The 15125-nt window shown below is 57.7% G+C and overlaps 1 protein-coding gene across 2 annotated transcripts in view; it reads right to left on the reverse strand.

Moving 5' to 3' along the window:
- CACNA1C (calcium voltage-gated channel subunit alpha1 C) overlaps nt 1-15125 on the reverse strand; it is a gene marked incomplete at both ends in the record, with an annotated part of 456740 nt that overhangs the window by 61821 nt on the left and 379794 nt on the right. For both annotated transcript variants that reach the window (XM_082850933.1, XM_082850932.1), the window contains 5 exons: nt 360-447; nt 2454-2560; nt 6271-6330; nt 7412-7541; nt 9915-10044. In XM_082850933.1, the coding sequence (XP_082707059.1) occupies nt 360-447; nt 2454-2560; nt 6271-6330; nt 7412-7541; nt 9915-10044 (515 nt within the window). The remainder of the gene's footprint in view (nt 1-359; nt 448-2453; nt 2561-6270; nt 6331-7411; nt 7542-9914; nt 10045-15125) is intronic.

Genomic DNA, 15125 nt, shown 5'->3' on the forward strand with positions numbered 1-15125 from the left:
CCTCCTAGGTCACGGGGTGATGGAGCCTGGTGAAACCCGCGTCCCACTGGGCTCCAGGAGCCCTGCTAACCTCCCACGTTCTGGGGGCAGCAGTTCAGGGGTCTCATCACTACCTGGGGCTCGGGGTAGTGTGTGTGTGTCTCCTTTTGCAGAAGCTCTGCTGAGAAGCTGGGATTGTGAACGGGGGCCTTGCTGTGGCTCCGTGTATCATGGACCCGGGATGGGAAGTGGGGCTGAGGTGCTGGCAGGAGGGTCCTGGCTCCCACCCGGGAGCCTGACTGTCGGCCCTGTCTCCCGCCTGCCCGTCACCTCACGTGGACCCCCAGGCTGAGGCTCCCGCCCAGGCCCGCCCGGCTCACCTTCAGCCCCTTGGCCCTGTTGATGGCCCTCAGGGGTCTCAGCACCCTCAGGACCCGCAAGATCTTCACCACATTGATGGCGCTGGACCTGGGAGAGAGGACGGGCGGGGCTGAGCCTCCTGCCCCTGGTCCAGCGGCAGCGGAGGGTGAGCCGCTTCCTGGCAGGAGGTCCCGGCCCAAACGGAGAAACTGGGGAGTCTGCTGGGGACTTCCTCGCCCCAGCACCATTTCCCGTTCTCTTCTCCCACTGCAGGGGCCCAGAGCTGGCCGGGGACTTTCTTGTTGGTGAGCAAATCATGGGAAAACTCTTGAGCCACTAGCAGTGTAATGTGCTACTCGGGGGTGTCTACTGTGCCGAGGACACGTGGAGCGAGGCGGAGCTCCACCAGACCCCGGCCACCGAGGGCACACTTCCTAACTCTGTCGGGCCCTCGCTTCTTCATCTGTAAAACGGGGCAGCGATCACCTCACGAGCTGTTGCAAGGATTAAACGAGAAAACGCACACGAACCGTCTAGCGGCCTAACTGGCACATGCAGTGATGTGAACACGTGGTGGCTTTTATTATCATGAACTTGAAGAAATACTGTACGAATGGTGGGACTTTGGGTGGAGGAGATACCTGGTGCTCACCCGCAAACCCAAGTCCCAGGTGGCTGCCCATCACGCTCCCTCTGTGCACAGCACACCCAGGCCTAGAGGCGATGGCTCGGACACCACAGACTCCGCGCACCTGGGACGCCAGGGCCCAGCCGGCTCCCCTGGGAGCACAGGCCACTGCTGCCCTCTGGGGGCACGCAGGCCCCTCACCCCAGCGGCTGGCGGGCTCTCTGAAGCGTCCCTCACCCACTAGCCACCTTTGGAGAGCCCTTACCCTCCTTGGGACCTAAAACACGTGGTCCCGTCAGCAAGCGCTGACCTCATGCCTCCTGTGTCAGGACGCCGTCCGCTGAGAGTGGGCTGGGGGAAAGTCCTGTGTCTCTGGTTCACGACTCTCTGATCACAAGGGACTCAAAGGGCTGCCTGATCCATCCCAGCATCTCAGAGACAATGGGAGGGACGGAAAGGCCAGACTGAGGGGGGCATTCTTGGCTCGAGGGTAAGAGTGATTTAGTGGCAGTGACGGGATTAGACCCACAAGCTCACAGGCAGACAGTCTGGGGTAGAATAAGGATGATCCCAGCAAAGGGTCTCACTCTGAATGCCTCCACCTCCGCTCCTTCCAGGCCGACCACGGGGACAGCCTCGGGACAGAGCCCCAGACGCCTCTGCCCTGCCACTGGCGTGACCCGGGCCAAGTCCCAGGTCCTGACCTCAGTTTTTCTGTCTAGAAAACAGTGATAACATCACTGGCCCAGCCTGCCTCATGGGTCCTGTGAGGCTCAGAGAGGAATGTGTACGGAAAGTGCTTTGGAAGTTAAGTACAGGGTTAGCATTACCAGCTGGTAGAATTCAGGAGAAACTAGTAATGAGATTCTTTCAAACTTGAGCACGTTCACAGCCTTTGTTGCAGGTGGAATTGTCCGGAGAGCGTTTAAAATCCCTCAGGCCCTGGCTGTAGCCCAGACCAATTAAATCAAAGCTTGGGGGGTGGGAGGGGTCCAGGCAAAGGTCTTGTTTTAAAGTTGCTCCGGTGATACCCCTGCACAGCCAGGAGTGAGGACCAGTCCCTCCTCCCTCTCCCTCCCTCATCAGGGGCTCTGACTGGAGACCGGAGAGGAAGGGGCGGGGGGAGTCAGGGCTGGCCGTGGCCACTGCAGGCCTGGGCTGAGGGTGCCTGTGGAGCCAGTGGGAGGGCCCTGGAGACTTTCCTCTCTCGTAACTGGGCCGGGCCCACCTGCTGGGTGAGATCCAGACATGGAAACAGATCCTTGCTTGGGTCAATGTACCCCAAGGGTCCCACCACTGAGGACCCAGACACCAGAAGCCACAGCCGCCGGCGAGGGCCTGTCCCGCTCGCAGCCTAGTTCCGCGTGGCCACAGGCAGGCCTCCCCGCCACCAGCTGTCGTCTCCCCCCACCCCTGGCTCCCGGCTGTCCTCTCCGACACTGTCCTCCATCCACGCCTCCCTCGGGGGCCAGGGGGCCCCACTCACTGGATGCCGAAGGAGATGAGGGACACGCTGACCACCAGCAGGTCCAGGATGTTGAAGTAGTTCCGGCAGAAGGAGCCCTTGTGCAGGAAGGCCCCGTAGGCGGTCATCTGGGGGGACACGGGGAGGCGCGGCGTGAGCAGCCCCCTGGGCTCCAGAGACCCTCACTCCACCCCTCCCCACACGGCACCTCCGGCCAGGCCCAGGTGAGGAGCCCGGGGGTGACGGGGGCTGGGGGGCAGGACAGGAGACATGGTGCCGGGAGCTTCTGCTGCTGGCGCTGCTGCAGCCCCTGAAGGCTCCCTCGCGCCCCTGTACGCTCAGGTCCCCCACACCCCCCGCCACAAGCTCGCTCCACCACAGGGCCCGCCTAGGACACGGCCCTCTGGGGGGACCCCCGGTGGGGACCAGCCACCTGGCTTCCCAGGGCTTTCCTGGCTTAGTCCCAGGCAATCCCTCAGTCTCGGGCAGACCCTAACGCCCGAAGTTCTACCAACGACGCTGGCAACCCGCATCTGTCCACGTCCCAGCCTCAGGCAGTGCTGATGGCCCATGCCTAGTACTCTGAGCTCCATTCTACTGTCTGGTTCTGGAGCCGTGTGTTCAGAGGGGCCGTGGGCACCACAGTAAGAGCACGGCTCTGGAGCCAGGCCACCCTCTGCACTTTGAGTGCCCGGGGCAAGTTACTCAACTTCTCTGAGTCTCATCTGAGAAATGGGGCAACGAAATCCTCTACCCTGGAGGGTGGTAAGCGCCCTCGGGAATTACACGCAAAGCCCTTAGGTCACTGTCCTGCAGATGGCAAGCTGCATGCCAGGCGAGCTTCTCTACAGAGAACTGGACTCGGCCGGAGAGCTAGGACTTGGATTCTGGGTCCCTCCTGTGATGGGGAGGATGTTCAGTGCCCCCTCTGCAAAGTGGCATCCCCTTCCCTGCCGTTGTGAAGCGCCTGCTGGAGAACCACGTGAAAGCCCCCTGGAGACTAAGAAGGGACCACGTCAGGGGTGATGACTGTCTCGGGTTTGCTGTCACCACCCCCCTCGGAGCTCAGCCTAGAGCCGCTGTTGAGGCCCCACAAACACCTGTCCGATTTCCTTGACGTGAGCTAAGGGCCAGTGGATTTCCAGGTGAAGGGCTGAAGGGTCACAGCCGTGAAGCGACAGCCAAAGGGGGAAATTTGGAGCTGACGGCTTAGAGCTTGGAAGCAGCTCCCTGGTCACCTGAGGCCCAATCTATCTCTTTGGAAACAGAGCGTGCGCAAGGCAGCCCGTCCGCGGAGTGATTCAAAAGCAAACACAGGGGAAATTGGCAAAAATAGCTCTTGGAACCTAATTCTTCCCACTTATCTCCTGCAGGAGGGGGTCACAGGGGACTCAGGCACCTGTGTCCTGCAGGAGCTTCCAGAAGTGGGTGGCTTATGTGAAGGGCTGCGGGGAACACAGCTGGGGATCTGTCCCAAAGCGCTGCGGGGAACACAGCTGGGGATCTGTCCCAAAGCGCTGCGGGGAACACAGCTGGGGATCTGTCCCAAAGGCCTGCCAGGAGCTTCCAGAAGTGGGTGGCTTATGTGCAGGGCTGCGGGGACACAGCTGGGGATCTGTCCCGAAGGGCTGCAGGGGACACAGCTGGGGATCTGTCCCAAAGGCCTGCCAGCTGGAGGGGTTGCTTGCTGCCCTGTCTCTTAGTGGAGGTCTGGGCCCCCGAGTGCGGGCCCGGGTGCTTCCATGGTTTGTGTTACCTGAGAGGCCCTGAGCCCCGAAGGCTGGTGAGTGTGTGTGTGTGTGTGTGTGTCTGTGTGTGTGCAGGCTGTCCGCCCAGGCAGGGCCAGAGGAAGGGTGGCCATAGGAGAAAGGGCAGGTGGACGCTGGGAAAACGGGGCATTTATTTGAAAGTTCCCTGTGAGATCCAGGGAGTCAGGTACCCAGTGCAGGACCCCCCTTTTACCCTGTCTGCTGACTGCCACCTACCCTACTTCTGCTCCTAAAGTCCTAACCTTTGCCCAGGAAGAGCCTCGCTGGGGAGAGGAAAGGGTTGAACGCTGGGCTGGGAGGGCAGGACGCCCCTCCGTCCAGCCAGCTCCGCTCCGGGCAGCAATGCTGCTCATTGAACGCATCTTACCTTCTGCAATCTCTACTCGCGGGTTCTGGTCCCACCTCCCTCCTCCTCTAGGTGACAGCCCTTGGCATCATTCAGGCCAACTGTCCTGGTCCCACAAGGCTAAACGTGCCCAGGCCTTCCAACTGTCCCTGACACTGGACACCCCTCCTGCACGATGGTCACCTCCGCCGGGCAGGATGCCGGGCCCAAGGGCGGGGCAGAGGGACCCGGGGGACCGGGTGCAGGCAGTGTCCTGGGGCCGGGCTCCACCTAGAGGCACAGTCAGGCAGCGTAGAAGCGGGAAGCAGAGGGAGAGGGTGGGCGGGAGAGAGGATCTCGCCAGCACCGTGCTTGTAAGGAGACGGCAGCTTGGAGGAAAAGGAGCGCCGCTGAGGCCCACCCGGGAGCTGGGGGAGGGTCTGAGACCGGGAAAGAGTGTGGCGTTTGTGTGCCTCCCTGAGTCTGGAGTCCAGGGAAGGGCACCCACGCAGCCAGGCGGCCCCGGTTCCCTCTCCCCACCCCCGGGGTCAGAGAGGAAACCGGAGGAACACTCCTGGTTTCCTCTTGGTTAACGTCTGGTTAGCTGGAACCAGTGGGTCTGGACAAAAAAAAAGAAGGCATGCGAAAGTGACCACTCAGGTTGTATGTGGATGTGACAGGCCGTCCTCGCCTGAAGGAGGCCGGGAGGGAGGGTCTGGGCCTGCCACACGTGCAGGGTGGGAGGAGCCCAGACCCCGGGGAGGCACCGAGTGGGGCGGCCCTGCCGACCACGGTGAGGGTGACCCCAGGCTCTGGGCGAGAACGGGAGTCACACACACTCCCTCGACTCGGAACTCACCCCCGAAGCTCGGGTGGCCTGGGAAACTCGAAAACCCTAACAGAGTAGATGTAAGTAATATACTAATTGTATATTAATAGAAATAACGAAATAAAGCTTAGGGCAAACGCCTGTCACCCGAAGCTGCTCAGATGTGGGCTCTACTGTGCTGGGGTCACAGGGCTGGAGCGGGTCCGGGCCTGGGGTCCAGCCCCTCAGCCCTGGGCTCTGGGTTCCACACTGAGCCCTGGAGGACATGCTCCCTCCTCCAGGCCCGGGGCAAGGGGTGAGGCAGCAGAGCCTCGGGGGTAACCCAGGGCTCAGAGGTGTCTGCAGGGTCTGTCCCAAGCCCTCGGTTGGGACACTGGCCTTGGCCCCGTGGTTACCACCACACAGGCCTGTGCTGACAACAGCCTCCCGAGGGCACAGGCAGGGTGACTCCCGGAGGCCCCTGAGCTTTCCCACTTGTGTTGTTTGTATGGCATCTCCTCTGGGCAGGAGGAGGAAAGGACGGTTCCAGCCCGGGGCAGGCGTGGCTTCCAGAGGCGGTGGGGGGCGGGTGGTGCCCGGCCAGCCTCAGTCCGACACTGTGCACAGGGCACAGAGCGAGGGGCACAAATTCCTCCAGTTTCAGACTTGAGAGTAAAAACGAGTGAAAGAAACAAGAGAACAAGGGCAGAGCACAGAGAGAGGAGGCTTTGCTGCGTGCGTTACCTTGAGGATAATTTCTAATGTAAAGATACTAGTGAAGACATAGTCTGCGTTGCCTAGGATCTGAAAGATAAGCACAACCAGATTAGTGGCTCCGAGTGGCCGGACAACAGAGCGTGTGTTAGCAGCGGAGCAGCGACAGCTGGACAGGACAGGACAGGACAGGACAGGGCAGGAGCGGGGGGCATGCATTACCTTCAGAGCAATTTCAATGGTGAAAATGGTAGTGAAAACAATGTCAAAATAAAACAGAATCTGTAAAACAAAGAGACACAGGGTGGGGATGGGGCAGGGATGGGAGAAGCAGGACGGGAGGAGGGGTCACCAGCAGGAAGTCACCCAAAGCGGGGAGCCTTTCCGTGGGGAGACAGTGGAACGGGTTAGGGGACCAGAGGCACTGGCACAGCACTGGGTCCTGGAGTCCCCAGATCTGTGAGGGGAGCTTCCAGGGCCAACTCAGCTGGCCCTGCGTCTGGCTGGGTGCTTTTCTCATGAATTCAGTTTACTTACAAACCCAAATCAGGCCGCTGGGACGCTTGTCAAAAGGACAGCGTGGGGTTTGCTTTTCACTGCATGAAATTGCAAAATGCTTAATTCGCATTGGCATGACGAGCTAGTCTCTCATGTTCGTGGGACCCTACGCCGCTGCTGTGCCCTTCAGGGTGCGGAAGGTGCACCCCAGGCTAGGGGCAGGCTCCGGGGTTCATGCTCTACTACGTCTCAGGTGATGGATCAGAGCGAGGGCCAGCGCCTTTCCCAGTAAGAAAGCTCTGGACCACGCAGGTGGCAGGACCACCGGCTGGCTTGGCAGGTGGTGGACTCCTCCCTTCGTGCCCACCTGGTTGGGATTTGATAAAGTTTCGAGGCTTCGAGATATGGCAGGTCTTACTCTGGCCTATGATGTAGGTCACCGGAGCCTGGGGTGGTCTCCAAATTGAGTTTAGACTTTGCAGAGGGTCACTGAGGCCCTCCTATGCGAGGGAGGCCTCATCAGAGCACCAGTCTGCCACTGCCCCCCGGCGGCCAGGACGGGCCAGTGCACCTTGGGGCAAGGTATAAACCGCTCAGTTCCAGGGAGGTGGACCCCCGGGGAACACCCGCGGGCCGCGGAGTCTGCTGCGGCCTGTCAGGCTGGCCTGGGGCGCTGGGTCCGTGGTCTCCTCCGGCTAACGGTCCTAAGATGGGTTTCCACCCAGCTCTCGTCTCTTAAGGAAATGTCTGCTGTGCCTCTGACCCTGAGATGCGGGCTGGGCTCTGGACTGAACGATGGGGTTGGGCAGCCACAGAAGCTGGGGGCCACGTGGCGGGGGCAGGGTGCAGGGGACGAGGTACCTACGTGGTTCCTGAAGGAGGTGTGCTGGACGGGGTCCTCGGCAGCCAGGGAGATGCTGCTGAGCAAGATGAAGAAGAGGATCAGGTTGGTGAAGATGGAGTCGTTGACGATGCGGTGGCACTGGAGGCGGAACCTGCAGGGGAGTGGGAGGGGCCGTCACGCAGGGCCGGGGCCTCCGCTCCTTCAGCCCCGCGACGTCCCGCTGCGGCGGAGCAATAGTGCCACCGCCCGCCACGCCGTGTGCCCACCCACAGGGCCTCGGGCTTCGCCTGAGACCTTTGGGGACCCCTACATTTCACATACTGCTGTGACATCACCCACCGGCTTTCGTTTGGGGACGTCTTTCCCATCATTAAAAATAACGGCTCTGTAAGATCTGCTTCATATGTTTATGTACAGGGAGCAACAGAGCCACCCAGAAGCGTGGGCGCCCAGACTCCGAGGGGACGTGCTTCCGTGGCAGTACGTCAATCCCGCACCTCGGCACAATGACAACGAACGACGCATCTGACCCCCGAGCGCTCACGGTGGATCCTCGGACGCTGGGGGTGTCATTTATACTGTCTCATCTTGACAGTAGGAGGGGAGGAGGGTGTGATTAGCATCCTCATTTTATAGATAAAAACCACTGACACCAGGAAGGACAGGCTTGCCCAGACACAGTGTGTGTGTGTGTGTGTGTGTGTGTGTGTGTGTGTGTGGCCAGGGCTTGAACCTGGCCGTCAGGCTTCTGCTCCTGGCGTGTGGTTGACTAAACGCTCTGAGAGACCTTACTGATGCAGGAGCACCAAATTCTGGAAAGGACAAGTTTTTTGAGACAATTCTGGTTTCACGAGAGTTAGGAAGGGTCTGCAGCGATCCTCCCCAAACAAACAAGCCAATCCACTGAGCTGGGGTCTGTGTGACATGCAGCCGGGACAGGCAGAGGCGCCTGACGAGGCCAGTGGCAGCACAGCTGTCAGGAAACTTCGAGCCAGTCGGAGGTGGGGCAGAGGGGCCCGGGACCCCTAGGCAGAGCCAATGCCGTCAAGGAGCATCTGGAAGAAAGCTTCCAAGTCCTAGTTTAGGTCCATGGGAATCTTGCTGATTAAGACGAAGTATTGGGGTCACAATCAAAGATCATTAAACACTCAAGAACGTAAGCCACTGAGATGGGAATCGAAGAAACTACAAATAACTGACTTACACGGCCCCTCCCCAAAGACTGTGTATGTTGGAAACATCAGATCCACATTCTAGAACAGCTATATTTGAAATGTTTAATGGAATAAAGGACTTGACCACAAAGATGATGAATCAACAAGACACTCAGACATAGACAGATGGAGCTGGAAAACCAAGCAAGACCTGGAACTGTCTGAAGTGAAAAGATAGAAGCTGATGCTGATGTTACTGGTTTACACAGTAACATAGAGATGAAGAGAGAATTGAGAAATTGGAAGATATATCTGAAGAAATGAGCCAGAATTCCAACCGAGAGACTAGGAGATGAATGATATGAAGATGTGAATGTGTGAGCTGGGAAGGACAGAATGGGAAGGTCTAACTTGCGTCTACTTGGACCAGCTGGAGAGAAGGAAGATGAGGCAGTGTGTAGAGAGACTATGCTTCAACTTTCCAAGAAGTAGCTATTCTTCTCCTAATCTTTAATGTCGTTCAAGAACTGACAAGAATATAAATCCATAGACTTAGAAACAGAACATATTCCAAGCAGGATAAATGGAAAGAAATCCATGGCGGTAAACATGCGCAACCCCAGAGACAGCAGAGGATGTTAAAAGCCGCTGGAGACAAGGGGCAGATTCTGACTAAGGAACAATCGTAGGCATTCCGACTTCACAGGGGAATAACACATCCAACATGCTGAAGCTAAAACCCGTCAACCTGAAAGTGTGTACACAGCCAAACTACCTTTCAAGAACAAGAAATGCAAAGGATTACGGATAAACAGAGGCCAAGTGAATTTTCCATAAAAGAACTCCTGAGGAATGTACTTTAAGGAGGAAAGAAAATGATTGCCGAGGAATGGACTGAGATGCATAAAAAATGGGGAACAGATAAAAAAATAGTAAGTGGTACGTAAATCCAAACACACACTGTCTCCACAGGCACTCACGTCCGACTTGTCGTGTGGGAAATAAAGGTCGGGCCCAAAATACTCACCAGCCACAGCACGTAAGGTAGGAGGTCTGGGAGGAGTTCGAGCAGTCTAACTATTTTAACTCTGCTTTGCAGGAGAAGGTTTAGGATCCTGTTCAACTTTAGGCCTTGTTAAGTTAAATGTAATCACCAACAGAAGAGAAACAGAGTTTACACATTTCACAAAATGGAGAGAAAAGCAAACCCAGGTCTTCTGATTCAGAATCCAGGACTCTCTTCCCTAAATCCGTGCCTGTTTACACAAGCTGCGGGGAGCTGGGAAGAGTCCCAGCCCCACCCAGAGGCTGGAGGGCGCTGACACCTGCCGGGCTTGTGTCACAGAGACAGCGAAGCCCCATGCACACACCTGTTGCTTGGGCTGAAGATGAAGAAGGCGCTGGCTTCTGGCATGGGCACCGCCTTCTCCTTCAGGTGCAGCTCAGAGAGGGGGCGGGGACGGGGGCCCACGGGCATCTCAGGCTCCTCCTCCTCGTCTCCTGCAAGAAAACAGCACTGCTCTAAACAGCTCCATGGCTCCCGCTTATTTTTTTATTTTATTTTATTTTATTTTGCGGTACGCGGGCCTCTCACTGCTGTGGCCTCTCCCGTTGCGGAGCACAGGCTCCGGACGCGCAGGCTCAGTGGCCATGGCTCACGGGCCCAGCCCCTCCGCGGCATGTGGGATCTTCCCGGACCAGGGCACGAACCCGCGTCCCCTGCATCGGCAGGCGGACTGACTCTCAGTCACTGAGCCACCAGGGAAGCCCTCCAGCTTATTTTTACCACCGTGCGGCTTCCTTCCAGATGCCCTCCTACGGACAGGAATCAGACATCATCCACATCTCTGGACCAGCCAAGACACCCAGCTCTCTCCCCGTGGGCACGGCTGGAGCTCATCTCTGCTACAGGAAGACTCCCCGGCAGCACACGAGAGGGGGCTGAGAGTAGGGTGACCAACTCAAAACCTGTCCTTGTTTTTATTTTTTTTATTTAAAAAAATTATTTATTTATTTATTTTTGGCTGTGTTGGGTCTTCGTTGCTGCGCGCGGGCTTTCTCTAGTTGTGCCAAGCGGGGGCCACTCTTCATCGCGGTGCGCGGGCCTCTCACTGTCGTGGCCTCTCTTGTTGCAGAGCACAGGCTCCAGACGCGCAGGCTCAGTAGTTGTGGCTCACGGGCCCAGTTGCTCTGCGGCATGTGGGATCTTCCCAGACCAGGGCTCGAACCCATGTCCCCTGCACTGGCAGGCAGATTCTCAACCACTGCGCCATCAGGGAAGCCCCCCTGTCCTTGTTTTTAAATGGAAGTTCCCACATCCCAGGAAACCCTCAGTCCCCTGCAAATCGGGGTGGTTGGTCATCCTAGTTGTCAGGCACTAGCGACAGGTGACCAGGTGAGACGGGGGCACTGCCAAGCGTCCTCACCCTTCTGGACTGCAGGCAGGGAAAGGGCGTGGCTCAGTTGACCTGACACCCCGGCAAACAGCCCCATCCTTGAATGTTCCAGGAGCTTAAAGTCAACATTCTCCCTATTCCTGAAAATACAAGAAAACACTGTGCTGTAGGGGCAGTCGGGCCGTAATCCTGCCGTAACAGGCCCTCCGTCCAAAGGTCCAGACGCTGACACCAGTTACAGAAGCACTTTGTTCTCCAGGCCAGCGGCCACACTGAATGTGGACCACAGGCACACAAGCTCACTGGCCATGGAAGGAAACTGCATATCCTGTTCTTGTCCAAGGTACTTAAAAATGTTTAGAAGGGAATGGAAGTTAGGAGCATGCCTTGATCCAAATCTTGGCTCTGTTTCTTTCTGGCTGTTTAAGTTAGTGTCTCTGTGCCTCAGTTTCCCCATCTGTGAGATGGGATAATAGCACGTATGTACCTCAGAATGGTGCTATTACAATCTCCACCCACGGTAGACACTCCAAGACCATAAATTAGTGTCTAGCATCCTCCTCGGTCTGTCTGCTCTTTGCCTGTTACTTCCCGACAGACTTTCCACTCACATCAAACTATTCTCTGAACACTTACTGTAGTGGGTTGAATAGCATCCCCCCAAATCCATGCCCACCCGGAGCCACGGGATGTGACCTTATTTTATTTTTTAAATATGGACCACTTCACGAATTTGCGTGTCATCCTTGCGCAGGGGCCATACTAATCTTCTCTGTATCGTTCCAATTTTTAGTATTTGTGCTGCCGAAGTGAGCACGTGACCTTATTTTGGAAAATGCACCTTTGCAGATGTCATTAGCTATGATGCTGTCACAGTGGACGAGGGTGGGCCCTCGTTCCGGGGACTGCTGTCCTCGTAAGGAGACACAGGGAAGAAGGACGGAGGCAGAGATGGGGCTGAGGCTGCAACAGCTGAGGAGCTCGAAGGGACTGCATTGGCCGGCAGAGTGGGGACTCTCCCCAGAGCCGCTGGAGGGAGCTCGGCCCTGCTGGCATCTCGCTGTCTGGCTTCCAGGCTCCAGAACCGTGAGAGGATGAAGTTCTGTTGTTGAAGCCCGTGTCCGGGGGCTCCATGAAGGTGGCTCAGCTCTCTCCCTGCTTGACCTGCCCGTCAGCCCCTCTGCAGAGCTGTGGGCACCCCCGGCTCAGACAGCACCTTCACCTGGCCTTCCTGAGTCCCTGCGCCCAGGAAGGACCTTCCTGTGAATCCCAGCAGCACCTCCGGCCTCCCACACCCACCTGGCACTTGGGACAAAAACGCCTCGGGTGCGTGACTTTAAATGTACCTGGTTCCATCTCTTCATGTGCTGAAAGCCCTGCAGAGAGAAACCCCCCGGCACGGGGAAGCCTCATTTCCTGGGGATGATTTAACAACACTGGCTTTATGAGGAAGGGGACTGTGCAGAAGGTCCGGGAGAGATGGCTCTGGGCGGTGGACCTCGTGGACCAGCCACAGGTCTGTGCTCCCTCCCGGTTACCACGAAGCCAGGTGGGGCGGAGCAAAAGAGCCTGGCACAGACAGCGGTTCTTTATCAAGCAGGAGACAACCAAGGACCCAAGGCTTCTCTGGAGGACCAGCAGGTCACAGGCACAGATCAGATTCCCTCCCGCAAGTAATTAGAGCTGACCGGCAGGCAATGGATACTTTCAGCAGAAGAGTGGCACACAATGGAAGATGGTGTCCAGGAGGGGCTTGAAGCTTCCTAACTAACCTTGGCAAGGTCTCCTATGAAAGCAAAATCAGTGAAGCCAGAGTGGGCTTACACCACGGCATCTGTACGTGGGATTTACCTGGAGGATCTCAGGTCCCGCCTGGCTCTGCCCTCTTTCCAGTTTTGCTCTAAATGACCCAACACTTTCTTATTCAGGAATATCTGAGAACAGGTAATTGAGTGCTTATTTAATCATCTGTGTTCATAGAAAAACACGTTCGTCATGTTTGTGTGCCTCTAAGGTCCTCATGGAGAATCGTGTGTACTCTTTCGTCCTGCAAGCAACGTTTAAGAGGAAACTACTGCGGAAGGACAAACCAAACTTGTAAAGGGGCAGAAGGTTGCCAGCACGTGATGCTTTGCACGTACGACGCATGAGGAGAGAGGTGACGGATTAGGGGAAGTCAGGTAGAGCTCCTTCTGGGGTGGGCAGCCAACCGCCCAGACGCCCGATGCCCGTGGAACGCCTTGGTGCTGTTTTCTCATCGCAGCTCTCACAGCGCCCACAGAAGCGGGGACAGCAAGGCCCGGCCGCTTTTCAGACGGCGCTTCCAGAACTCAGCAGGAGAAACGCGGCAGGCAGAGCTAATGCCCACCCTCGGGCCCGGCCGCCCGGGGCCCCACGCTCACCGCTGTGATTCTGCTCATGGCCGGTTCAAGTCAAAATACTGTTTCTGACACCTCGGGCCCACAGCGCACTGGACGCAAAGCCATGGCTTTGCCGTCAAGGAGCATCCAGACCTCCATGTAGCCCCAGAGTCCGGCCGCCCTAAAAGGCCAACCTGCAGAGCAAGGCTGGGACGCACTCCCTGTGCCGTTACCATCTCTTAACTGGCTCAACTCGGCCCTCAGAGCCACCCTTCGCCCTCCCGCCTCTCCAGCTTCTCTGTCCAGCCGGCCCTGCCTCCAAACACCCCCAAGGGCCGCCCCCTCTACGTGTCCAGCTGGTCCCCTGCCCTGCTGCCACCATCCTGCCTGGACTGCTGCATGAGTATCCCCACTGCCCCGTCCCACTGCTTTTACACCACAGCCAGAGCAAGTCTTCTGCAAGGAAAGGCAGACGTGGGCTGAGAACCTCCTGTGGTCCCCCCGCATCAGCTGGGACCCATCCCTCTGCGCGGCCTTGGGGGCCGTCCCACCTGCTCCTGCCCCGCCCCCTGCCCCGCCCCCGGCCCTCTGCCTGCTCGGGCCCCACTGCACACAGGTGCGACTGTGCTTGCCGGTCCCTCCACCTAGAAAGCTCTTCCCTCAGTCATCTCCACACACCTGGTTCCTCTGACCCAGGCTTCAGCCCAGAGGTCACATTCTCAAAGGGGCCCTAGTGCCCACGCAGCCAGGGCAGCCCCGCCCACCTGGAACCTCTAATAGGGCCCTTGGTTTTATGATCTTCCTGATGTTTCCTTTCTGGTTGGTTTGCTTTCTAGCTCCTTGTCTGCCTCCCACTACAATGGGGGCCCCCGAGAGCAGTGGCCTTCTCTGTCCCCATGGTCCAGGGCCCGGCACACAGTAGGTGCTTTATAAGCAGCTATTAAATCAATGCATGGACGTCCCCCTGGTTTTGGCCAGCTCTGTGGCCATGAAAACAGGATGTTCCCCAAGTAACTTCTTTCCTCTCCAACTCCCCGACTGCAGACCCAGTGGGGACCACCTGCTCCGCGACCCCCCGCCGCCCCACCCCCAGCACTGCTCTCTCCTGGAGCCCCTGCAGGGCCCAGGCCTCTCCCACAGCGTCTGGGCTGAGCCGCACATTCCCTGGTGTCATCACATTGCCTTTTCGTGGGTACTTATTAATTTTCAGCCCTCAGTGACTCTCAAGCACACCTGTATGTTCACTCCAGTAAATGAATCAATTAGATAAAGGCACCATCTTGGCACAGAGCTTTCCTTCCTGGGTGAGGTGATGTTTCTACAATGTACTGTGTACGAAGCTGGGAGGCTCCAGCCAACTGGCGAGCTTTGGAGGTTGAACCAGGAGGGAGGCCTGAAAGGCCACCGCTGGGCAGCGGGGCTGCTTTGCGGGGACTAGAAACAGGCGCCTCCTGCAGGGGGTCCCGCGATTAACAAAACCTACCCCAAATCAGCTGGCTCCCCGTCCGTATTCAACTTCCCCACATTGCCTCAAAAATGTCATCGGAAAGTTTATTTGCTCATTTAGGATCAAGGCAAGACCCGCCCGCTGCATTCGCTGGATATTTCTGGTCTGTCTTTGAAATTCTGTAATAGTTTCCGCCCAGAAGGGCTTGAAGGCTTCAAAAGGTTTGGTGCCCGGCACACGGACACCCTTCCGCCCTCCTTTCTGTCCGAGCCCCAGGAAGCCAAATCCTCCTTCCCAGCAGACAGACTGCGGAGGGAAAGGGAAAAGGAGGCTGGACGCGGTCACGAACGCAGAAGGTTTTCAGGCTCCCAACAGGGC

Source organism: Leucopleurus acutus (assembly GCF_964270905.1).
Source record: "Leucopleurus acutus genome assembly, chromosome: 11".
NCBI classification, from domain to species: domain Eukaryota; kingdom Metazoa; phylum Chordata; class Mammalia; order Artiodactyla; family Delphinidae; genus Leucopleurus; species Leucopleurus acutus.